The 25,937-nt window shown below is 41.5% G+C and overlaps 1 protein-coding gene across 4 annotated transcripts in view; it reads left to right on the top strand.

Annotated features, from left to right (window-relative positions):
- Window positions 1-25,937, top strand: part of LOC125466031 (semaphorin-4E-like) — a 73,648-nt gene that overhangs the window by 10,311 nt on the left and 37,400 nt on the right. For 2 of the 4 annotated variants that reach the window (XM_048560128.1, XM_059638517.1), the window contains 2 exons: window positions 10,794-11,116; window positions 12,440-12,585. In XM_048560128.1, the coding sequence (XP_048416085.1) occupies window positions 10,984-11,116; window positions 12,440-12,585 (279 nt within the window). In that variant the 5' untranslated portion in view covers window positions 10,794-10,983. Of the gene's footprint in view, window positions 1-10,712; window positions 11,117-12,439; window positions 12,586-25,937 lie in introns of all 4 variants that reach the window. The other 2 variants (XM_048560126.1, XM_048560127.2) reach the window with 1 other exon arrangement.

Below are 25,937 nucleotides of genomic sequence, written 5' to 3'. Positions count from 1 at the left end.
CTGTATGTCTTGGGATATGAAAATGTTGAATCTGCTCAATAATTAGAACATTGTTGAAATTGACAGCAAGAAATGTAACTTGTCCTTGTAGAAAATTGAATTGAGAAGTTATTTTAACAATCTGGAGTATAAATGGACTGTGTACATTTAGTTTCTTAATTTTTCAGTTCTGATGCTGTAAAGTTTGAAAAGGCCATGACAGCTCAAGCAGACTTTCTTATCCTAACTGCCCTAACACTGAAGGTTCAGCAGAAACTGCCATACAGGGACTTTGAGGGAAGCGTTTGAGGAAAAAAAAGTAAACATTTGAATGGAATGAAAGATTCGGTTAAAACACACATCTCACCACATATTGAGACATCTTGGGAAATGGCTGTAGTTGGGTGTCTGTGGCCAGTTGTTAAGCTTAAGAAGTTCTAAGGAAGGGTCACCAGACCCGAAATGTTAACTTTGATTTTTTTTCTTCATAGATGCTGCCAGATCTGCTGAGCTTTTCCGGCAACTTCTGTTTTTGTTTGTGCTTAAGAAGCTGCTACAAGCTTTTTAACAGCCAACGGAACAGGTCACTTTATTCCTTTAATTAAAGATGTAAAATGTTACAGTTCAGATGCAATTTAAATTTTAAGGCATCTAACTTAAAGATTGCTCAGATGGGGCTTGCTTGATGCATCAAAGGGCAAATAAATTTATAGATGTGCTGATAATCAATACAGACAAGGCAAGTCTGAAGTTTGATTGTCAGGTTGTGTTGGTTTGACATAACCAATCTCAGCTCGGGCAGCATTGAGGTCACAACAATTACCAACTTTGACTTTGTCTTTGGGTCTACATCAGTACTTTTTAGTGATGCTGGAAAATTAATTAAGTGTGATGTTTGAAGAGGGCTTGCATTTATTGTTGCATGATCAGATAGCCTGACTGCATTGATCTGAAATTTCACCAAGTCACTTGGATTAGCAATAAAATTCTGCTAGTGTTTTGATGATTTGTGCTCAATCTGAATCATTGCCCCTAGAAGAGAAAAGGGATTCAGGAGAAGATTCATTGAAAAGATGTGAATTTGTTTTTTTGTTTAAATATAATACCTTATGTGAAATTTCTCAAAGCATTTGTGCAGTGAATTGCTGGATGTTTTAACAAGAAGTAAACTTTAGCAAAGAAAAAGCGACAAGTAAATTAATAGTCTTGAATTTAGAATTGAGCTTTTTTAAATGAAAATTTCTCCCTTAACATTTTGATTAATTAATTGCAAAATAATATATGAATGTAATACAATAACAAACTGCATGGAAAATAAAGTGAATTTTTTCGATGTATTTCCATAAGGTTTTTTTTAGCACCCAGTGCGTGTGACTACCAGGTAAAGTTCAACAGAAAGCCAGAAACATGTTGTACATCTTTGACACTCTTTAAACATTCTTTAGATATGTAATGAATGCTTGCTTTCTGCCCTCTGTGCATGCAATAGCTAACCACCTTGCCTCAGGCTTGGTCTGCTGTGATTTTCTCTGTGACCTTTTAAAAATTCTTCTTATTACTTTGAGGGAATTGCCTGAATATGTAAAGTTGTTGCTGGCAATGTGCAGCTCAGAATCAAATGATACAGCTGGATCATTAAGAAATTATCAATAGTTTCATTTAACTAATATTTTAACATTCAAGTCTGAAAGCATTCATAAACATAGGTAAAGGAGTGAATTGAAGATGACCAATTAAAGGCTTGGTTGAAAATTGTAAATGTGGAGAGGTGAGGAGTTTAGTGAAGAAATTCAGAAAAAGGAGGCCAAGTCACCAAAGATCAATCCTAATGGGTTTACAGGGCAAGGGTGAAGCATACAATGTCAGAGTCTGATGAATTGGAGCAGAGTGTTCTGTCAAGACTACCAAAACTTTTCGGCAGCAGATGGGCTGAAGTAGGCAATGTTTCAAAAGAAGCATTATACATTTTTCCAATGATCTGAAGCTGTAAGGCAGTATTAATAAAATGGAATCTGTACAGAATAACTGATGGAATATTTTCCCCCGAAGGCAGTGGAAGCCAACTCTCTGGATACTTTCAAGAAAGAGATAGATAGAGCTCTTAAAGATAGTGGAATCAAGGGTTATGGGGATAAGGCAGGAGCAGGATACTGATTGTGGATGATCAGCCAGATCATAATGAATGGTGGTGCTGGCTCAAAGGGCCGAATGGCCTACTCCAGCACCTATTGTCCATTGCCTATTGTCTATCTAATATTGATAAATGTGAGATGGCATATTTCTGACATTTTAAAAAAATATGCACTTTATTTGAATATGAAAGGGATGTATACTGTTAGTAAAATGAACATGGATGTTGTAAAATGGAAAAAGTGACAGTAATGCTATGATAGAGATAATGGGAACTGCAGATGCTGGAGAATTCCAAGATAATAAAATGTGAGGCTGGATGAACACAGCAGGCCAAGCAGCATCTCAGGAGCACAAAAGCTGACGTTTCGGGCCTAGACCCTTCATCAGAGAGGGGGATGGGGAGAGGGAACTGGAATAAATAGGGAGAGAGGGGGAGGCGGACCGAAGATGGAGAGTAAAGAAGATAGATGGAGAGAGTATAGGTGGGGAGGTAGGGAGGGGATAGGTCAGTCCAGGGAAGACGGACAGGTCAAGGAGGTGGGATGAGGTTAGTAGGTAGCTGGGGGTGCGGCTTGGGGTGGGAGGAAGGGATGCGTGAGAGGAAGAACCGGTTAGGGAGGCAGAGACAGGTTGGACTGGTTTTGGGATGCAGTGGGTGGGGGGGAAGAGCTGGGCTGGTTGTGTGGTGCAGTGGGGGGAGGGGACGAACTGGGCTGGTTTAGGGATGCAGTAGGGGAAGGGGAGATTTTGAAACTGGTGAAGTCCACATTGATACCATATGGCTGCAGGGTTCCCAGGCGGAATATGAGTTGCTGTTCCTGCAACCTTCGGGTGGCATCATTGTGGCGGTGCAGGAGGCTATGTAATGCTATGATGTAATTTTGAAAAATATATGCCTCGGCAACTCTACTACAACATTTATTAAGCAAAAGCTTACTAATCAGAGCAATCTGCACACGGTATTGCACCATTTCTATAAAACATGAGGAAGAACAAAATGTGATAATATTAATATCCCAGTTAGGTCACTATTATACTTTAAGTTGTCTCTTTCCTATCTGTTTTCATTCATTTTGTTGACTGATGCATTCTATTTTCCAAGCCAATTCAAATACATTCACTGCCATTAAAAGCAACACCTCAAGTGCATTAGACATAATGCTAATAGAATATATGACTTTATGCCAGGAGGTCAGATGCATCAGTGAATCTAAATAAAACTTTTGAAAAACCATGATTTACATTTCTGTGTAGAGTTTGGTTTTGGAATCCATGCTACAGATTATTCAGGCAACTGATGGAATGCAGAACATATTCACTTAGGCCTGATATGAGGGAATGCAAACGTAAAGAAAGGTTAGCAAAATTGTAATGTTGCTATTGGAATAGAGGACACTGCAGGATACTTTCACGTAAAGTTTAAAATTATGCTGTGTTAGAGTAAACCGAAACAAACCACTTCTAGTGGTTCAAAATTTTAAAACATAAAGACATCAACGAATGATTATATAGGAAATTAATGTTGAAGATCAGAAGATACTTTTTTTGTCAGAAGGTTGTGAAATTATGGAATATAATACCAGAAGAGATTGAAGCAGAGACCATTTTTAAGAATAGGCCAGGCAGGTGATTGAAGAAATGCAAGATAAAGATGTGTGGGAACAAGATAAGCACTTGGGCTTAGGACTATTACTTGTATGGAGCAGAAATACGAACAAGAGACTGGTTGAGATGAATTGCCTATTACTGCACTGTTTATTTTAATCTTTGCATTTTCTTGTTTGTATAGTTATCAAATTGGTGACATACACCCATGTGTAACCATGTATAATCATGTATATCAACATGGATTCTTTTTGTCTTTATGGAAAGGGCGATGTTGTATTATGTGTTACAATCACTGTGCCTTTAACAGACACACTTATGATAACTTCACCGTATCACATCATGTGTATTGTAAACTGATAGCCAGATATTTGCAACTTGAAATTACTCAGGAATTGGATGTGAGTTTGCTCGCTGAGCTGGAAGGTTAGTTTTCAGACGTTTCGTCACCATTCTTGGTAACATCATCAGTGAGCCTCCGATGAAGCGCTGATGTTATGTCCCGCTTTCTATTTATCTGTTTAGGTTTCCTTGGGTTGGTGATGTCATTTCCTATTCTTTTTCTCAGAGGATGGTAGATTGGCACCAAATCAATGTGTTTGTTGATGGAGTTCCCGTTGGAATGCCATGCTTCTAGGAATTCTCGTGCGTGTCTCTGTTTGGCTTGTCCTTGGATGGATGTGTTGTCCCAATCAAAGTGGTGTCCTTCCTCATCTGTATGTAAGGATACGAGTAATAGTGGGTCATGAAAAAGAATAGGAAATGACATCACCAACCCAAGGAAACCTAAACAGATAAATAGAAAGCGGGACATAACATCAGCGCTTCGTCGGAGGCTCGCTGATGATGTTACCGAGAATGGTGACGAAACGTCTGAAAACTAACCTTCCAGCTCAGCGAGCAAACTCACATCCAGAACCTCAACCTGAGCTACAAATCTTCTCAAAACTCTCTCAGGAATTTGTAAAAAATTGTGATTGGGACCCAATTCTGGGATACCGTTTCTATTGCTGAGAATTTCTGCAAGCATGCGATAAAGATTTGGGCGGGGTAGCCAGCTTTCCTACCCTTGCTGGCTCCATTTTAGGAATCCTGTCATCCATTCTTTCAGTTGGACAGAACAAAATCAGTAAAATTTACTTTACTTGTAAGGGTTATTGTCAACCATATTCTTGCTATAGCCTGAGATTTGGATTTTGGAAGCAAACACACAAACTTATACCTTTCCTAACCCAGCAATGAAATAAAATTGGTAGGCTTTCATTTTGTTTTTTTACCCAAATAATTTTAGTTTGCATGTTACCCAGATTCATGACCATATTAAGGATGGGGTTATCCAGCTAATCTCTGCCAATCTACCATTTATTTTCTTCCTCTCCATTTAGGGACCTGAAAGTCTAGGGAGCACAAGTTTTCATGGCCAGTCATTCCATGTGGGGAACAGTATTGCTAATTCTCTTTGACCCACAAGCTAATTTCACAATCATTCCAACTTTTCCTTGATCCCAATTCAACTGCCTCTCATTGAGTTTCACTTCTGTACCCAGAATCCTACAGGGTACTCAAAGATTTTATTGTGTATCTAACCTTGAACAATGAACAGAAGATAAATAACAGGTTTACTTTGACCTTCCCAGTTGTTCATTATCTTAATGACCCTGACTGTGTATCTCTCCAATAATTTCCTTCAACATGCTAATTTTAAGCCTTCCAACTTGCCCTCATTTCATTGCTGAAAGTTGGAATCATCATTGTCACATTTTCTGTTTTGCATCAATATTCTTCTGGAATCGGGTGGGAGAATGCTACATCTCATTCTCTGGGATTAGCCTCAACATTACATATATTGATGTTAATAAAGTAAGTGTAGAATGTTACAACTTTGAATTCGAGATGGTCAATAAATATTGGTCTGGCCAATGACATCCCATGAATGAGTGAAAAAAATCTGAGAAAACTCCAGTCACTGGAAAGAGTACTGATGAAGTCCAGATCAAGTTTACAAAAGTGTGATTTTGCCTAATAGCTGCTCTGCAGATGGTGGTACTTAGACCAAGCCACCATAATTTCATAATTAAAGCTATCATAGTTAAAAGATCATAAGACCACAAGACATAGGAGTGGAAGTAAGGCCATTCGGCCCATCAAGTCCACTCCACCATTTAAATCATGGCTGATGGGCATTTCAACACCACTTCCCTGCACTCTCCTCGTAGCACTTGATTCCTTCTGAGATCAAGAATTTGTCACTGCCTTGAAGGCATCCAACGTCCCGGCCTCCACTGCACTCTGCGGCAATGAATTCCGCAAGCCCACCACTCTCTGGCTGAAGAAATGTCATCTCATTTCAGTTTTAAATTTACCCCCTCTAATTTTAAGGCTGTGCCCACGGGTCCTAGTCTCCCCGCCTAACGGAAACAACTTCCTAGCGTCCACCCCTTCTAAACCATACATTATCTTGTAAGTTTCTATTAGATCTCCCCTCAACCTTCTAAACTCTAATGTGTACAATCCTGGGATCCTTAGCTGTTCATACGTTAAACTTACCATTCCAGGGATCATCCGTGTGAATCTCCGCTGGACACGCTCCAGGGCCAGTATGTCCTTCCTGAGGTGTGGGGCCCAATATTGGACACAGTATTCTAAATGGGGCCTAACTAAAGCCTTATAAAGCCTCAGAAGCACATCGCTGCTTTTATACCCCAACCCTCTTGAGATAAACAACAACATTACATTCACTTTCTTAATTATGGACTCTACCTGCAAGTTAATCTTTAGAGAATCCTGGACCAACGCTCCCACATCCCTTTGCACTTCTGATTTGCAAATTTTATCTCTCACCGTTTAGAAAATAGTCCATGCCTGTATTCTTTTTTCCAAAGTGCAAAACCTCACATTTACTCACATTGAATTTCATCAGCCATTTCCTGGACCAGTCTCCTAAACTGTCTAAATCTTTCTGCAGCTTCCTCACCTCCTCAGTACTACCTGCCTGTCCACCTATCTTCATATCATCGGCAAACTTCGCCAGAATGCCCCCAGTCCCTTCATCCAGAGCATTAATATATAAGGTGAACAGCTATGGCCCCAACACTGAACCCTGCGGGACACCACTCGTCACCGGTTGCCATTCCGAAAAAGAGCCTTTTATCCCAACTCTCTGCCTTCTGTCAGACAGCCAATCCTCAATCCAAGCCAGTAGCTCACCTCGAACACCATGGGCCCTCACCTTGCTCAGGACCCTCCCGTAAGGCACTGTATCAAAGGCCTTTTGGAAGTCTAGATAACGTCTACTGGGTTTCCCTGGTCTAACATACTTGTTACCACTTCAAAGAATTCTAACAGGTTTGTCAGGCACAACCTCCCGTTGCTAAAACCATGCTGACTTGTTTTAATCTGACCCTGCACTTCTAGGAATTTAGAAATCTCATCCTTGACAATGGATTCTAGAATTTTATCAACTACCGAGGTTAGGCTAATCGGCCTATCATTTTCCATCTTTTGTCTTGATCCTTTCTTAAACAAGGGAGTTACAACAGCAATTTTCCAATCATCTGGGACTTTCCCTGACTCCAGTGACTTTTGAAAGATCACGACCAAAGCCTCCGCTATTTCCTCAGCCACCTCCCTCAGAACTCTAGGATGTAGCCGATCGGGGCCAGGAGATTTATCAATTTTTAGACCCTTTAGCTTTTCTAGCACTTTCTCTTTTGTAATGCCTGCCGTACTCAACTCTGCCCCCTGGCTCTCCCTAATTGTTGGCATGCTAATCGTGTCTTCCACTGTGAAGACTGACGCAAAGTCCTTAAGTTCTTCAGCTATTTCCTTATCTCCCATCACTAGCCTTCCAGCATCAATTTGTAGTGGCCCAATATCTACTTTTGCCTCTCGTTTGTTTCTTATGTATTGAAAGAAGCTTCTACTATCATTTCTAATATTACTAGCTAGCCTACCTTCATATTTGATCTTCTCCTTCCTTATTGCTCTCTTTGTTATCCTCTTTCTGTTTTTGTAGCCTTCCCAATCTTCTGATTTCCCAGTGCTCTTGGCCACTTTATAGGCTGTCTCTCTTTCTTTGATATATTTCCTGACTTCCTTTGTCAGCCATGGCTGTCTAATCCCACCCCGGATAATCTTTCTTTTCTTTGGGATGAACCTCTGTACTGTGTCCTCAATTATACCCAGAAACCCCTGCCATTGTTGGTCTACTGTCTTCCCCGCTAGGCTCTGCTTCCAGTCAATTTTCGTCAATTCCTCTCTCATGCCCCTGTAATTACCTTTATTTAACTGTAACATCATTACATCCGATTTTGCCTTCTCTCTTTCAAACTGCAGACTGAACTCTACCATATTATGATCGCTGCCTTCTGAATGTTCCCTTACTTTAAGGTCTTTTATAAAGTCTGGCTCATTACATAGCACTAAGTCCAGAGTAGCCTGCTTCCTCGTGGGCTCCATCACAAGCTGTTCCAAAAAGTCATCCTGCAGACATTCCATGAATTCTTTTTCTTTGGATCCACTGGCAACATTATTCACCTGCATATCGAAATCCCCCATGATCACCGTGACCTTGCCTTTCTGACATTCCCTATCTATTTCTCGGTGCATCTTGCGCCCCTGGTCCTGATCACTGTTAGGAAGTCTGTCCATAACTCCCATTATAGTTTTTTTTGCCTTTGTGGTTCCTCAATTCCACCCACACAGACTCCACATCTTCTGATCCTATGTCATTCAGTGCCGTAGATTTAATTCCATTCTTAACTAACAAGGCAACCCCACCCCCTCTGCCCACCTCCCTGTCTTTTTGATATGTTGTGAATCCTTGGATGTTTAACTGCCAGTCCTGAGCTCCCTGCAACCATGTCTCTAAGATGCCTACCACATCATAATCATTCAAGAGGATTTGTGCTGTTAATTCATTTACTTTGTTGCGAATACTATGTGCATTTAGATAAAGTGTCTTAATGCTAGCTTTCTTATCATTATTAGAGAGGTTGGAAATCCCAAGATGTCTTATGCCATGTGGAACTGGAGGAACATAACAGGTCAGGCAACATCAGAGGAACAGAGATGAGAGTGGCGGATATTTGGGAGAGAAGATGGACAGGTTGTGTCAGATCAAGGAAATGGATCTGAAGGAAAGGTTGTCATGGAATGAGGCCGGGAGCGGGAAGATTTTGAAACTGGTAAAATCCACGTTTAGGCCATTGGTCTGTAGGCTTCCGAGGTGGAATATGAGGTGCTACTCCTTCAGTTAGCAGGTGGGGTCATTGTGACACTGGAGGAGGCTCAGGATGGACATGTCACCCAGGGAGTGGGAGGAGGAGCTAAGATGTTTTGCAACGAGAAGGTGTTGTTGTTTGTCACATACAGAGCACAGAAGTTCTACACAAGGCAAACAACACCTTCCGGTCACGAAACATTTTAACTTCCCCTGCCTCGCTGACCAATCCGGACAGCTGCCTACAGGCACTTCCCTATCACCATCACACCTACCTTTCTCAGCCACACCCCTTCTCTCTTTATTTATTTCTAATCTCCACCCCCCCTCCCAAAATATCAGCTTTCCTGTTACTCTGATGCTGCCTGGCCTGCTGTGTTCTTCTAGCTCCACACTTTTTGTTATCTCTAACTCCAGCATCTGCAATTCTTGCTATCTCAATAATTAAAAGATTGTTGCATTACTAACACATACAACTGCATCCTTTTCAGAATTGAGAGCCAGTCTTGTTTTTAAAGTCTGCAATGTAGAAATCGGCAAATAGCCGAACTACACCAACATTTATGCTGCAGTGAAGTCCCCCCCCACCCCCCCTGGTCCTTACCCCATCAGCATATCCTTTCTCCCTCATGTATTTTTCTTCTTAATGCATCTATCAAATTCACTCAATACTGCTTGTGGTCAAGTTTCATATGTAACCACTGTACTTCTCTGAATTCTGTGATGTCTAAGAGTGCCCAGACATTAGGAAAGGTCTGGATGTGAGTTTGCTCGCTAAGCTGGAAGGTTCGTTTTCAGAAGTTTCGTCACCATTCTAGGTAACATCATCAGTGAGCCTCTGGTGAAGCGCTAGTGTTATGTCTCGTTTTCTATTTATCTGTTTAGGTTTCCTTGGGTTGGTGTTTTCATTTCCTCAATTGGTGATGTCATTTCCTGCTCTTTTTCTCAGGCATTTGGGGGAAAAAAGCTAATGTTTTGACATTTCTGAACTGAAAGAAACATGTTTGAATGTCACTTTTAGAAAACACCATTGATTTTAGAAAACACCACTGTCCCAATGTCATAGCAGTTTCTCCAAGAATCTATATATGGGATGAGTTAGAAGGGTCTGTTCAGTGTCAGATCAAGGCATTTGAAACATTGGAGGCTAATCTTTGGCTGCATCCTAGAAGAAAACCAGCATGAATTTTTACCGAATAAAAACCGAAAGAACTGCAGATGCTGTAAATGAGGAATAAAAACAGAAGTCTCTGGAAATGCTCAGCTGATCTGGCAGCATCTGTGAAGAAAAAGTCAGAATTAGCGTTTCGGGTCTGGTGACCTATCAGAAAATTTGGCACAATGTTGATTGTGGTTGTGGTTCTGAGGAAGGTTCACTGGACCTGAAACGTTAACCTGCTGAGCATTTCCATCAGTTTCTGTTTTTGTTCTTGAATTTTTACCATCCTGAAATTCCACAATTTAACCGTAAGTTGGATTGATTTTCAATGAGAGATGTCAGTAGCTTGTCTGTACTGTTTGTACCAACAGAGGCTCAGCAATGTTTTTGTTATTCTCTGCTTAATGATTGCAGAAAATTTTAAAACTGAAATTGAAAATGTTTAAAATGACTACCTTGGGTTTATCATAAAAGTGATAACACTTTAAAAATTTACAGTGAAGGTTACTGTAAAACTGGTATGTTGACAAAGGTTTTTTTTGGAAGGGGAAATAAGTTGTTACACTCAAGGATGTCAAGTTATGTAAAGATACTGAACTGCAACTTCTATTTCAGGTTAATATTGTACTTCATGAAGGCTTCTCTCAATCGTGTTTGAAGGATACAACCTGGGAGATTCTTTCTTTCTTTTTGCAGCAAATGCTTTTTACCTGAGATGAGATTTCACATTTGGCACAATGTCAATTATGGTTGTGGACCCTGGTCCTGCAGAACAAAAACTCCTTCAGCAAAGTGGTTCTTGAAGCTTACTGAAGACATTCTGAAATATTCAATTAAATATGTTTATCAGTAGCATCACTCCAAAACTTTAAACATCCAAACATAGATGCCGCAAGTGAGCTTTCTGAAAATGCAAAAAGCTGCTGTGTTCTTATTTTCTAATCTGCTGATCAGATATCTACTACATTCACAAGCCTTTCTACCAGATTGTACACCAAGAAAAACTGTGAACTTTGAAGGTAAGAAACCAAGTGGTTTTAGTATAAATTGTACTTTAATTTTAAATTGAGTAGCATTTACTTCCACTTCCACCACAGCTTTCAAATGTAGAAGAATAGTACTTATCGTTTGGTTTCTTCTGTTACCACTGTTCATTTTTTTTTCATTTGTCCTTTGGCATCTAATGATGCTACCATAGCTGCAATAATTTCCAATCTCTAGTAGCCATGAATGTAGTGGTGGGCTTTTACTCAAAACAAATGAATTACAGGGCAATTTAGATTCCATTTCAGCGTCAACGCTATTGTGTTAGACTGGTATGGCTTGTAGGATGAATGGGGCAAGGGTTCAAGTTCTCTTTCCTGAAAATCCATTTGCTTTTTATTGGCACCCTGCGGATTTCACAGCCTTTTTTTTCTGTTGCTTGATTTATTCGTTCAATAATTTGCCTTGATAGCATTTAAACGTTGATTTACCATTACAACAAAATGAATAATTTATTACTGTACCCAAAATCTAATTTTGTTGCCCTATTAAAGGGTTTTTTTACCATAAGTCTACTTCTTGAATATGTCTTTCTTTTTGAAGCCTTTGACCTCTGATAGAGTTGCAGCCAACAATCCTCCAGTGTCTTCCTCAAATGGTTAATGCTTCATTGAAAGCCAGCAAACTATTTGGTTTTATTTTGCTCTGGCAGTTGAATTCAATGGTGGTAGATTTCGATACTCCACTTTTCTATCACTAAATTATGTGTACGCAACTCCAAGATTCAGGATAGCTTAATTATATTCGAGTTTTGGACACGCAGTTGAGATGCACTGGTACACTGGAATTCCAGTGAAATTATTTTCAGGGTATTACTGGTTTGCATAAAATACATTTAGAAACTTGATCTTTCTCTTTGTACATTGCTGTGCAGGAAATCCTGACAAGATGCAAATCAGAGAGAAATGCAGATCTAATTCTAGTTTCTGAAGGTTTCTGAAAAGTGAGACAGTGGTCACCCAGAAACCATTAGGAACTCCTTATCATAAAATAACTATTATTCTAAAATCTCAATAATGCAAAACTAAGTCCAACTCTAACTGTCTTCTGACTTGCAAAGATTCAGATAATGGCAGCATGGATATTCAAGAATCCGCTGTGCCTTTTCTCCATGTCAGTAATTTGTTTGCACCTTTTAAAATAATCTACCTTGTTAATGGTGACTTCTTATTGCAGATAACTGATATAATTACAAGCACAAACCTAACTCTAATATACAGTGTATAGGAAGTAGGGGATGAGTTCTTCCGTAAATCTTTTATATATTGACAGCCTTCCATACCATTTTATCTTTATAGATGCAAATCTGAAAACGTTTGCTGCACAAGGAATCTCTAATTACTCAACGTTGCTGCTTAGTGAGGAGCTCAACCTATTGTTTGTAGGAGCGAGAGATGCAATCTTCGCACTCAACATTGACAATGTTTCAGATAGTATTTCACAAGTAAGCATTTTGAGAGAAATCTCCATTTTTATTACATAAATCATATTGTTGATATGAATAAAACTGGTAATGTACTGGAAAATCTATAGTTTTCAATGCAAGACCACTCTTTTAAAGATCAATCATTTCTAAATTGCTTCTTGTGTATACCTTCCTTTGACGCTGCTTTCATCTTTAGATCTTCCTGTGCTACAGGTTCTCACTGAAACCCATGTGAATGCTGCTTGTAAGAAATCCAAGGATCTTTCATGACAACATAAGAAAGAATTGAAGCAAAAATAAGTAATTTGTCATGTTAGCCTTGATCGAACATTCAATAAGATCGTTGCTGATCTGATTGTGGCCTCAACTGGACTTTCCACTTTCCCGCCTGTCACCTACAACCCTGTCTTCCTTGCAGATCAAACATTTCTCTATCTCAGCCTTAAATATATTCAATGACTCCACCTCCACTGTCTCTTGAATAAAAAAATTCAGTACAGTATATCCGTCCTTAAGTATGACAACTAACATGAAGGACTGTATTATACTGTATCACCAATGCCTTGTGTGTAAGTAATAAGACACCCCTCTGTTACCTGACAATAAAGGCCAATACATCTCAGGTAAAGAGGTTGTTGAAGAAAGGCTGAGTTTAGTTTAGTTTAGATTAGAATGACAAGTGATATTATTTAAACTATAAAATCCTTAAGGGACTTGACAGGATGGATACAGATTAATGTTTCCATTATGAGAAGAGCCAGGAACTAGAGGAAACAGTTTCAAAATCAGGGGTCTCCCATTAAAACACAAATGAGGAGAAATTTCTACTCTTGAGGGTGGTTAATCTTCCCCAGTTGTGGCTGTGTTGAGTATATTCAAGGCTGAGTCAGATAGATTTTTTTGAACAACAAGGAGTCTAGAATTATGGGGCCTATGCAGCAAAGTGGAGCTAAAGCCAGAATCTGATCAACCATGATTTTACATTTGGTATGACCTTGTGTTTCCTTTCCTAAGTCTCCTTTTTTTAACATGTAAGCTCAGGGAGTGATTTTTGGCAGCCTGTTCAGTTAATGGGGTGGAGTATATCAGCTGATACCTCATCTGTCCATAGCTCATTATTAAAGGACGCCTACCAATAATTCAGCAATGCATCATGCTTTAGAGATCGAGTAGGACTTCTCATTGTGGTATTGTCCCTTGCATGGCATTTTTAAAATAAAAGCAATATACTACAGATGCCAGAGATCTGAAATGCAAACAGAAAGTGCTGAAGAAACTCACCAGTTCTTGCAGCATCCATTCAGAGAAGAGCCTTTGCATTTGATTAGTTGGATGGAATCTTAAAGGGCCCTGAACAATGTGAGTTATGATGAGAAAATCACAGCTAATTGTGAGCTGTTGAAAAGATCTTAGAAAATTGCATGAAAGATTGGGCAAGGCCTTTCTTCATGTCAGGAACAACTCATTGCATTTTCAAACAAGGAATTCTTGGCTCCAAAACAAGATTCTGACTAGACAGTAGCACGACCTATTATGGTGATTATTACTTGTTGTTTGTTTCATTAAAAATAAATGTTACCTCAGCAATATGCAATTTCCTATTTTACCACCATCCTGCGAGGAAACTAAATGTTGATAATTCCTGTCATGAAAGTCAAAGTAGGTTCTTAAAGACATTGGCCTGCTTCTCTGGACTGCTGTCTTGGACACTCAAAGAACAAAGAAAAGTATAGTACACGAACAGGCCCTTTGGCCCTCCAAAATTGCACCAACACACTTGTCACAACTAAAATCCCCTACTCTTTTGGGGAACATGTCCCTCTATTCCCATCCTATTCATGTATTTGTCAAGACACCTTTTAAAAGCCACTATTGTAGCTGCCTCCGCTACCTCCCTTGGCAGCGAATTCCAGGCAGACACCACCCTCTGTGTAAAAAAAGAACTTGCCTTGTACATCATCTTTAAGCCTTACCCCTCACACTTGAAAACTATGCCCCCTAGTAGCTGACTCTTCTACCCTGGGAAAAAGCTTCTGACTGTCCACTCAGTCCATGCCCTTCAAAATCTTGTCGACCTCTATCAGGTGGCACCTCAACTTCTGTTGTTCCAGTGAGAACAAACCCAAGTTTCTCCAAACTCTCGAAATAGCTAATGCCTTCCATACCAGGCAAATTCCTGGTAAATCTTTTCTGCACCCTCTCTAAAACCACTACATCCTTCTGGTAGTGTGGTGAGCAGAATTGAACACAGTATTCCAAATGTAGCCAAAGTAAGGTTCTATAAAGCTGCAACATTACCTACCAATTTTTAAACTTAATGCCCCAGCCGATGAAGGCAAACATGCTGTATGTCTTGTTGATGACCTTCTCCACCTGCATTGCCACTTACTGTGACCTATGTATTCCTCTGCCTATCAATACTCTTAAGGGTTCTGACATTTACTGTATATTTTCCATGTGGATTAGACCTTCCAAAATGCATAACCTCATGTTTTTCAAGATTAAACTCCATCTGCCATCTCTCTGCCCAATCAGTCTATATCCTGCTATATCCTTGGTCTCATCGCTCTCTGCAATACCACCAACCTTTGTGCCAATCACAAACTTACTAATCAGACCAGTTACATTTTTCTCCAAACATTTTGTAAATATTACAAATTGCAAAGGTCCCAACACTGATCCCTGAGGAACTCCATTAGTCACAGCCCACCATTCAGAAATGCACCCTTCCACTGCTACCCTCCATCTTCTGTGACCAACCCAGTTTTTTTTACCCATCTTGCAAGCTCACCTCTGACTCTGTGCAACTTTACCTTCTGTATCAGACTGCCTTGAGGGATCTTGTCAAAGGTCTTACATGTGTAGACAACATCCATGGCCCCACTCTCTTCGATCATCTTAGTCACTTCCTCAAAAAACTCAAACAAGTCAGTGAGACACAACCTCCCTTTCAAAAAGTAATGTTGCCTCTTGCTAATGTGCTCACTCATTTCCAAGTGGGAGCAAAGCCTGTCTTAAAGAATCCTCTCCAATAATTTCCTTACCACTGACGTAAGTCTCACCAACCTGTAATTAGCTGGATTATCCTTGCCACACTTCTTAAACAAAGGAACAACATTGGCTATTCACCAATTCTCTGGGGCCTCCCCTGTAGCCATTGAGGTAAAAGATTTCTCTCTAGGCCCCAACAATATCCTCCCTTGTCTCTCTTAGTATTCTAGGGTATATCCCATCAGGCCGTCAGGACTTGATGATCGTAATGTTTTTCAAGACCCCCAATACCTCCTTTCTGTTGATCTCAACATGACCCAAACTGGCCACACGCCCTTCCCCAGATTCATCATCCACCAGGTCTTTTTCTATGGTGAATACTGATGTAAAGCACTCATTTAATACCTTGCCCATTTCCTCTGGATCCTCACATAAATTCCTTTCTCTGACCTTGAGTGGACCAACTCTCTCCCTGTTCTTTATATACGTATAAAAAGCCTTGCGATTTTCCTTAATCATGTTGGCGAATGACTTTTCATCTCCTTTTTTAGCCTTTCTGCCTCCTTGCTTAAGTTTCTTTCGACTTTCTTTTTCTCCACCCTTGCTTTGTGTGTTCGCAGCCTCCTAGCCTTGACAAATGGGACCTTTTCCTTTTTGATTAGGCTTACAAATTCACTCATTATCCAAGGTTCCCTAAACTTGCCATACTTATCCTTTATCCTTACAGGATAATCCTGAGTTCAATCCTGAGTTCCTATCAACTTACAGTTGAACGCCTCCCACATATCATATGTTGATTTGCCCCCAAACATCTACCTCCGATCTGCATTCTTCAATTCTTGCCTAATATTATTCTAATTAGCCTTCCCTCAATTTAGCACCTTTACCTGACAACTACACTTCTCTTTATCCATCAGTACCTTAAAGCTTACTGAATTGTGATCACAGTTCCCGAGCTGCTCTCCTATTGAGACATCGCCCACCTGGCCTGGCTCATTCCACAATACTAGATCCAGTACAGCCCCTTTCCTAGTTGGACTATCTCCATACTGTTTCAAGAAGCCCTCTTGGATGCTTCTTACAAACTCTGTCCCATCCGTGCCCCAAGCACTAAGTGAGTCCCAGTCAATATATGGTAAGTTAAAGTCACCCATGACAAAAACCCTGTTACATTTTTCCAAAATCTGCCCACATATCTGTCCTTCTATCTCCCGCTGGCTGTTGGGAGGCCTGTAGTAAACCTCAAACATTGTGATTGCATCCTTCCTGCTCCTGAGCTCTACCCATATTGCCTCACTGTATGAGCCATCTGAGGTATCCTCCCACAGTATCAGAGATAATGGGAACTGCAGATGCTGGAGATTCCAAGATGATAATAAAATGTGAGGCTGGATGAACACAGCAGGCCAAGCAGCATCTCAGGAGCACAAAAGCTGACGTTTCGGGCCTAGACCCTTCATCAGAAGGGTCTAGGCCCGAAACGTCAGCTTTTGTGCTCCTGAGATGCTGCTTGGCCTGCTGTGTTCATCCAGCCTCACATTTTATTATCTCCCACAGTACAGCTGTGATATGCTCCTTAACAAACAGTGCATTCCCCCACCCCTTTTACATTCCCCCTCTATCCTGCCTGAAACATCTTTATCCTGGAGCATTAAACTGCCAATCTTGTCCCTCCCTTAACCAAGTCTCTATAATAGCAACATCATAGTTCCAAGTACAAATCCAAGCTCCAAGCTCATCTGCCTTACCTGTTACACTTCTTGCATTGAAACATCTGCACTTCAGTCCACCAGATCTGCTTTGATTAGTAACCACACCTTGCCTGCCCTTCCTCTGAGTCTTACCAGCCTTATTGTCTAGTTCCTTTTCAGTCAATTCACTTTTGCTTTGGTTCCTGACCACCTGTTAAGCTAGCAAACATCGCAGTCAGAATATTTGTGCCCCTCCAGTTTAGATGTAACCTGCCGTTCTTGTGCAGGTCCCACCAATCCCAGAAGAGATCCCAATGGTCCAGATATCTGAAATCCTTCCTTTTACACCATCTGTTTGGCCATCTGTTGAGCTGTACTATCTTCCTATTTCTTGCCTCACTGAAACAATGATGAGACAGCGTACAAGAAAGTGACAGCTTAGTGGCATGGCATAAAAGCAACAATCACTCCCTCAATGTTTGCAAAATGAAGGAGCTGGTCATCGATTTCACTGGAACGTGGCACAGGGATTAATCCCAAGCGCACTACCTTGAAGTTCCTGCTCCTTAATTTTCTACCTAACTCCCTGAATGGCTGCTGCAGGACCTCGTCACTCATCATACCCATGTCGTTCATACCAATATGTATCATGACTTCTGGCTGTTCACCCTCTCCCTTCAGAATGCTTTCTGCTTGTTCAGAGACATCCTGGACCATGGCACCAGTGAGGCAATGTACCACCCTGGAGTTTCTTTTACATTCACAGAAATGCCTATCTGTACCCTAACTATTGAGTCCCCTATAACTACTGCTGTAGTACTCTTTGTCTTTCCCTTCTCAAAAACAGAGCCAGCCATGGCGCCACTAATCTGGCTGATGCTGCTGTTGTCTCCTGATAGATCATCACCCCCAATAGTATCCAAAACAGTATACTTGTTAGAGACGGAATCCACCGCAGGGGATTCCTGCACTGGCTGCCTGCCCCTTCAAGAGTCACACATCTATCTGCCTGCACCGTGGGTGTCACCACGTCTCTAACACTACTGTCTATGATGTTTTCTGCCATCTTCATGCTCCTAAGTATATCCAGTTGCTGCTCCAACCTATGCATGTGGTTTGTGAGGAGCTGCAGTTGGTGCATTTCCTGAAACAACATCTCAGAACATGCTCTAGGGCACTAGATTCTCACAACCAATGGCCAATAAAACTCCCCTCCAAACTCCAAGACCTAGGAGTCTGCTACCCACACTGCAAATGGATTCTTGACTTCCTGACTTTTACACTGCAATCAGTAAGGGGAGGTGACAACACTGCTTCCACAATAATCCTCAACTCAGGTGCCTCTGCAAGCCTGTGTACTGAGCCACATACTATACTTCTTATGAACTCACTACTGTGTGGCCAAATTTAGCTTTAACTCCATTTACAAGTTTGCCGATGACACCACTGTAGTGGGTCAGATCTCAAACAATGACGAGACAGCATACAAGAAAGTGACAGCTTAGTGGCATGGCATAAAAGCAACAATCTCTCCCTCAATGTTTGCAAAATGAAGGAGCTGGTTATCGATTTCAGGAAGTGGAGTGGAAGACTTGCCTATGTCTGTATCAGTGGTGCTGAGATGGAGGTGATCAAAAGCTTCAAATTCATAGGAGTAAATATCATCAACGATCTATCCTGGTCCATTCATGTCAACGCTACAATCAAGAAAGTGCACCAACGCCTCTACTTTCTCAGAAGACTAACGAATTTTGACATGTCCACAATGACTCTTATCCATTTTTGTAGATGCACCACAGAAAGCATCCTATATGGATGGGCCTCAGCTTGGTATGGCAACTGCTCTGCCCAAGACTGCAAGGAGTTACAAAGAGTTGTGAACTCAGCCCAGCCCATCACGAAATCCAGCCTTCCTTCCATTGACTCAGTCTACACTTGCCACAGCCTTGGAAAGGTAGCCAGCATAATCAAAGACTCCTCGCATCCTGGTTATACTGTCTTCTATCCTCTTCCATCAGGCAAAAGATACAAAAGTTGAAAACATATACCAACAGATTTAAGAACAGCTTCTTCACTGCTGTTATGAATGGATTTCCCCTGTATTAGAGTTAATCTTTCACTGTATCTTCGCTGTAGCTGTAACACTATACTTTGTATTCTGTTCTTTTGCCCTGATGTACTTATGTATGGTATGATATGTCTGGTTAGCAGGCAAAACAATACGTTTCACTGTGATAACAAGGTGTGGAGCTGGATGAACACAGCAGGCCAAGCAGCATCGTAGGAGCAAGAAAGCTGACATTTCGGGCCAAGACTCTGATGACGTCAGCTTTCTTGCTCCTAATGTGCTGCTTGGCCTGCTATGTTCATCCAGCTCCACACCTTGTTAGCTTGGATTCTCCAGCATCTGCAGTTCCTATTATCTCTGATACGTTTCACTGTGTCTCAGTACATGTGTTAATAATAAATTAAATCAAATCAGTGTACGGATGCTGGTGACTGACACCGACCAGCTCTTCAGGAGTATTGTAGCATCGTTATGAACAACTGACAGGACTCTTCTGTGCTTTAAAATAATTCTTTGGAGGCACTGTGGCAACTAGCATTGAAATATTGCTGCAAAGACACTTTATCTACAGGGATAAGCATTAGCTCACAGATTGGATTGAGCTGCATCTCGGGGCTGTTTGCTCGCTGTCATAGTGCTCAATCATCTTGACGCTACCTGGATGCTTACAAAATCCCTGCCTTGCCTTGTCTTTTTGTGGTTTGCTCCCTTGGTCAGAGCTATCAGGTTTGCATTAATTCTGTTTCTCCTTGCCATTTACCACAGGCATCAGGCCTGGCATATTGCCATGGTTATCAGCAGTCCTTAGTTAAGTCAAGGCAGCCCACTTTACATCAGGGGATCCCAGTTCAATAAGTTAAGGAGAGCTTCTGATATTAATCAATGCACAGTCCGCCACTCAGGGCTATCAGGGTTTCTTCATTCAGATGAGGTGTCAAAGATTGGGTTCTTTCTGCTCTATTATGTGCCGTTTTCACTTGGAATGAGGGGAAGGGAGGAATTGAGTGAAATGAAAGTAAGTGCCACAGCTATTGGTGCTGCAGCAGGTGGGGAAAAGATGAGTCATTAGGCATTGTAGAGCACATGCACGGTTGGCTATGTCAAGTATTAGGATGGGTGAGAGCTCGTGAGGGAAAACGTTGCATGCAATAGTGAGAATAGTAGAGCTTGAGCCTTGTGGGAGGCATGTGAGACAGCAGAGAAGTTGCTGGCAGTTACCCTGGCAGAGTGAAGAAGGTAATTGCCTGGTCTGGAGCGAAGGCCTTATGAAGAAAAGCTGAGGGACTTGGGCCTGTTCTCATTGGAGAGAAGAAGGCTAAGAGGGGATTTAATAGAGACATACAAGATGATCAGAGGATTAGATAGGGTGGACAGTGAGAGTCTTTTTCTGAGGATGATGACGTCAGCTTGTACAAGGGGGCATAGCTATAAATTGAGGGGTGATAGATTTAAGACAGATGTCAGAGGCAGGCTCTTTACTCGGAGAATAGTAAGGGCATGGAATGCCCTGACTGCCAGTGTAGTTAACTCAGCCACATTAGGGGCATTTAAACAGTCCTTGGATAAGCATATGGATGGTGTAGGGAAATGGGCTTAGATTAGTTCACAGGTCGGCGCAACATCGAGGGCCAAAGGGCCTGTCCTGTGCTGTAATGCTCTATGCTCTATGTTCTATGACCTTCTTCCTGCACTGTTGGTTGTGTCTCTCGATAGCTGATACCGCACAGATCTGGTGGCAACCTCACACCAGGTTAGCAGAGTTTGGTGTGCAATCACGACTGGGTGCTGGGTGAAGAGGGCAGGTCTATACTACATCACCTCATCCACTAGGACCTCCAAGTCCCTGCCCACAAAGTAATGTGCATATTTCCCCTTTCCTGCTACATTCACAGTAAGTGTCAATCACTGTGCAGGGCAGCTCCAGTCTAAAAGTGCTTGCCAATGCACACAGCAGCCTTTTAAAGATAACACTGGTGCCGGGGATGGTGTTCGATTCCAGAATACTTTCAACAGTGGCAAGTGCTTCCGGATGCAACGAGTAATCAAACTGGGCTAACGCTGGATGAAAGCATTGCTATAGGGGTGTGGTAAGTAGTTGGGGATGTTATGAACCTTGCAAGAGATACCATCTGTGAAACTTGACAAAATTGATATTTATACAAATTCAGCCCATTTTCTCTTCACAGATGCAGCCAGACATTGTGAGCTTCTTCAGCACTTTGTTTTCAATTCAGATTTTTAATATTTGACAAAATATATGGCACATTTTAAAATACTTCTTTATCTCTAGCAGGTTAATTCTGCTGTGAGTAATAAAGGGAGAACTTTTTGTATTCTGGTCAGCAGTTGCCCTCAAAGGTGGCAGTGAGGTGCCTTCTTGAATGCTGCAATCCACGGGCTGTGGGTAGACCCATAGTACCATTAGAGAGGGAGTTCAAGGATTTTGATCCAAAGACAGTAAAGGAATGACAATATATTTCCAAATCAGGATGGTGAACAGCTTGGAAGGGAATATGCAGGCAGTGGTGTTGCCACATATCTGGTGCTTTTTCCCTTCAAGATAGAAGCAACTGTGGTTTTGGAAGGTGCTATCTAAGGATTTTTGGTGAATTTCTGCAGTGCATCTGGTAGATAGTAAACACTTCTGCTCTTGAGCATCAGAGGTGGAGGGCTGAATATGTGTGAATATGTGCCAGTCAAGTAGGCTAAATTGCCCTGGATGGTGTCAGGAGGTGAGTGGCCCTGACTATACCCAAACAGGCCTCCAGTGAGCAGGTTGTTGCTTAGTGGATGCTGCTTGATTGCACTGTTGATAACATCTTCTATCACTTGATTAATGCTTGAGACTAGACTGATGAGGCAGTAATTGGCGAGGTTGGATTTATCCTGCTTTTTGTGTAGAGAACATACTTGGACAGTTTCCCACATTGTCTGACTGGTAGACACCAGTGTTGGAGCTGCACTGGACCAGCTTGGCTAGAGGAGCAGCAAGTTCTGGAGCACGGATCTTCAATACTGTGGATTGTTGTCAGGCCCTATATCATTTTCAGTATCTAGTGCCTCCAACAGTTGCTTGAAATCATGTGGAGTGAATTGAATTGGCTGAAGACTGGCATCTGTGATGCTGGAGACCACTGGAGGATCATCCATTCGGTGCTTGTGGCTGAAGATTGTTGTGAGTTCTTCAACCTTTTTCATGAATGTGCTGGGCTCGTCCATCATTGAGGATGGGATATTCGTGGAGCCGCCTCTTCCAGTGAGTCGTTCAGTTGCCCACCACCATTTGCAATTGGATGTGATGGGATTGCAGAGCTTAGGTTTGATTTGATTGGTTGCAGAATCACTTACCTATATCACTTGTCTATGCTATTTGGCAAGCATGTAGTCCTGTTTGGTAGTTTCTCCAGGTTGATACCTTATTTTTAGGTATGTCTGGTGCTACTTCAAGCATGCTGTCCTGCACTGCCCATTGAACCAAGGTTAATCCCTTGGCTTGATGAAAATGGTTGAGTGGGGGATATACTGGGCCATGAAGTTGTGCATTCTGTTGGGGCAATTTTGCTGCTGTTAATGGTCCACAGTGCCTCATGAATGCCCAGTTTTGAGTTTCTTGACCTGTTCAAAGTCTGTCCCATTTAGCTCGGTGATAGTGCCACACAATACAATGGACGGTATTCTCAATGTGAAGGCAGGTCTTTGTCCCTACAGTAATGTGTGGTGGTCATTCTTACCAATACCATTATGGACAGATGCACCTGAAACTTACAGATTGGTGAGGATGAAGTCAGGTATGTTTTTCCCCTCCATCACCTGCTGCAGACCCAATCTAGGAACAATGTTCTTTGGGACCCGACCAGTTCAATCAGTTATTCTGCTGCCAAACTACTGTTGGTGATGGACCCCAGCCTGAGTATATTTTGCACCATTGTCACCTTTAGTGCAATCTCCAAGTGTTGCTCAACATAGAAGAGTACTGAGTCATCACCTGAGGGAGGACAATATGTGATGGTCAGTAGGAAGCTCCCTTGCTCATGTTTGATCTGATGTTGTGAGACTTCATGTGGTCCAGAGTCAGTGTTAAGGACTCCAAGGGCAAATCCTTCCTACTGTATACCACTGTGCCACCGGCTGTGCCGATGGGACGACATATTCAGGGAAGGCAGTGGTGGTATCTGGAGCTTTACAGGGTGGACAGGGCTGTTTTTGCCATTGTCTTGTCCAGTGCCTGGATCTGTGTGCCAGGTTGTTCATTTGGTTTCATTTCTTTGTTGAGACTTCATAGCAATTGTTATAACTGAGTGGCTTGCTCGACCATTTCGGAGTGCAGATGAGAGTCAATTACATTGCTGCGGCTCTGGAGTCATATGTGGGCCAAACCAGGTGGGGATGATGCATTTTCTTCTCTGAACGGTGTCACTGAACCAGATGAGTTTTTTTCCACAATGGTTTCATAGTCATGGGTAGAATCTTAATTCCAGACATTTTATTGAATTCTCATTCCACCATCTTCAATGGTGGGATTCAAACCTGGCTCCCCAGAGCATTGGCTGAGTTTTCAATTTAATAGTCTAGCAGTAATACCACGAGGCCATCACATCCCCATTGCTCCATTATTTTATTAAAAGTTGTTTCTAAGTGGAACGCTTTGTGTCTCATTCCAGTTTCCAGCAGATGCATAACCTGTTTGAGTACCCCTTCCTTTGCTTGAAATTTTCTTCCCTCCAAGGAAGGCTTGCAGGAGCATTCCATGGAGAGGAAGGGATCCAGTTATTTTCCTAAGCAATGAATCTTTGAGTGAGTATTAATAAGGAATATTAAAAAGGGATGTCATGTTAAACATGCTTTTCAACTTCCGTACATGTGCAGCATGTCTGTATCACGCTCAACTTTGTGTCCCAGGGTTTTGGGTTGAAGCTGAACTCCAGAACTTGAGTGCGGAAATTTATGCTGACTATTCAGTGCATTATTGACTGGGTGGCCTACTGTTAGGATGTTTGGTCCCAGATTTTTTTTCTGGCAGGCCTTTATTTTTCCACGTGTTTGGTGCAGCAGGTCTGTGTGCAGGCCTGTTCTGAGATTGTATAGGGTGATGGTACCCAGCATTGGCAATATCAGAATCCAGATTGGGCAAGAACACATGGCTGCAGGTTCCCCACCCCTTTCCTTCCTCACCTCTTGAGGCTCCACCAGTCCCCACAGCATTCTAGATTTTGTCCGCGGACTATCACACCCACCCTGCTCTGAAGGTGTCACCAAGTTTCACTGTGACAAATTTTTGCCTATTTGAGTGCCTTTTTTCAGATGACACATAAAACTATTTTCTGTCTGCTTGGGTGAATAAAATATCCTCTTGCACTGCCTTGAAGAGAAGGAATATAATCCTCTGTGTCCTGGGACAAAATTTGTCTCGCAGGCATCATAATTTAAATATACAGATTATCTGCCTAGTCATTATCAAAATGCTGTTTTGTGGGAGTTTGCTGTTCGCAAATTGACTTCTGCATTTCCTACATTACAGGAGTGACTACACCTCAGTGAAGTACTTAATTGTTTGTAAAACCCTTTGAGAGCTAGGTGCTTGTGAAAAATGCTAAATAAATGCAAGCTTGTGCTTTTGCTCCGTTTTGGCATCAGCAAGCGCCACTGGTAAGTGATCCTGTTGCAAGTTGGCCTATCTTGGCAAGGTAACATAAAGAGTTACAATCAGCCTCAGCCTCAAGTGTTTCAAAATTCAGTAGCAAATCAAATTGGCTGGGGTCCCGTTGCTGATGATTATCTAGAACCGCTTGCTGGAAAGCATGTGTGAGGGTAATAGGTGTGTACGGAACTGGGCTTGTCTGTGACTTTCCTCTTGCCCAACAGACTCATTACTACTGACACACACTCTCTGAGATCACGCACATAGAATAGCCATTTGGAATATCGTGCACAATCGTACCCATGCACTTAGTCAGAGAGAAATAAAGTGGTAGATACAGAAATAAAATGTAATTTTAAAAAAGGAGTAGTTCGTCTTTTTTCACGTAAAAGAACTGATTGAATTGTCAGTGGCAGACTGTTTTTCTGTCAATAAGCTTTCTTAAAAGAAATCCTATTATTTGATTTAAGGAACATAAACAGAGCAAATTACTTAGCACTTGAAATAAGTTGTAATTCTCATAATTTGAATTACGAGTAGATTTTTTCTCATGAAAGCCATCTGTCATTCTATTAAAAATGATATTACTCCTGAAGTTAGCCATGTTGTAGATGTTAAATCTTCTTGACTAGTAGATTTTTTAAAAAGCCACGAGTCAAAATGATGTGCTAGAGCGCAATAACAATGTATTTTACGAGAAATGTCTGTTTCAAAACCTTTTATGACCATGCTGACATGGGGCTGTCTCTTGCCTACAGGATAATTGACCTTGGACACTGACAGTTCAAAATAGTGTTGTTTATAGTTTGTTTTTGCAATGAAAATAGTGTTGGAACAGTAGTGTGAAGCAAAAATTAACATTTCAAATTGTATGTGGGAAAGCAATCTTTGTGAAAGTAAACTGTTGTGCATAAATAAACATATTAATGAAGCATTCTGGCTCACAACTGGTGGTTAATTGAATAAAAATAGCTTTTCGCTT

This window comes from Stegostoma tigrinum, chromosome 30, assembly GCF_030684315.1.
Source record: "Stegostoma tigrinum isolate sSteTig4 chromosome 30, sSteTig4.hap1, whole genome shotgun sequence".
NCBI classification, from domain to species: Eukaryota; Metazoa; Chordata; class Chondrichthyes; order Orectolobiformes; family Stegostomatidae; genus Stegostoma; species Stegostoma tigrinum.
This window is presented reverse-complemented; position numbering and strand designations above follow the sequence as displayed.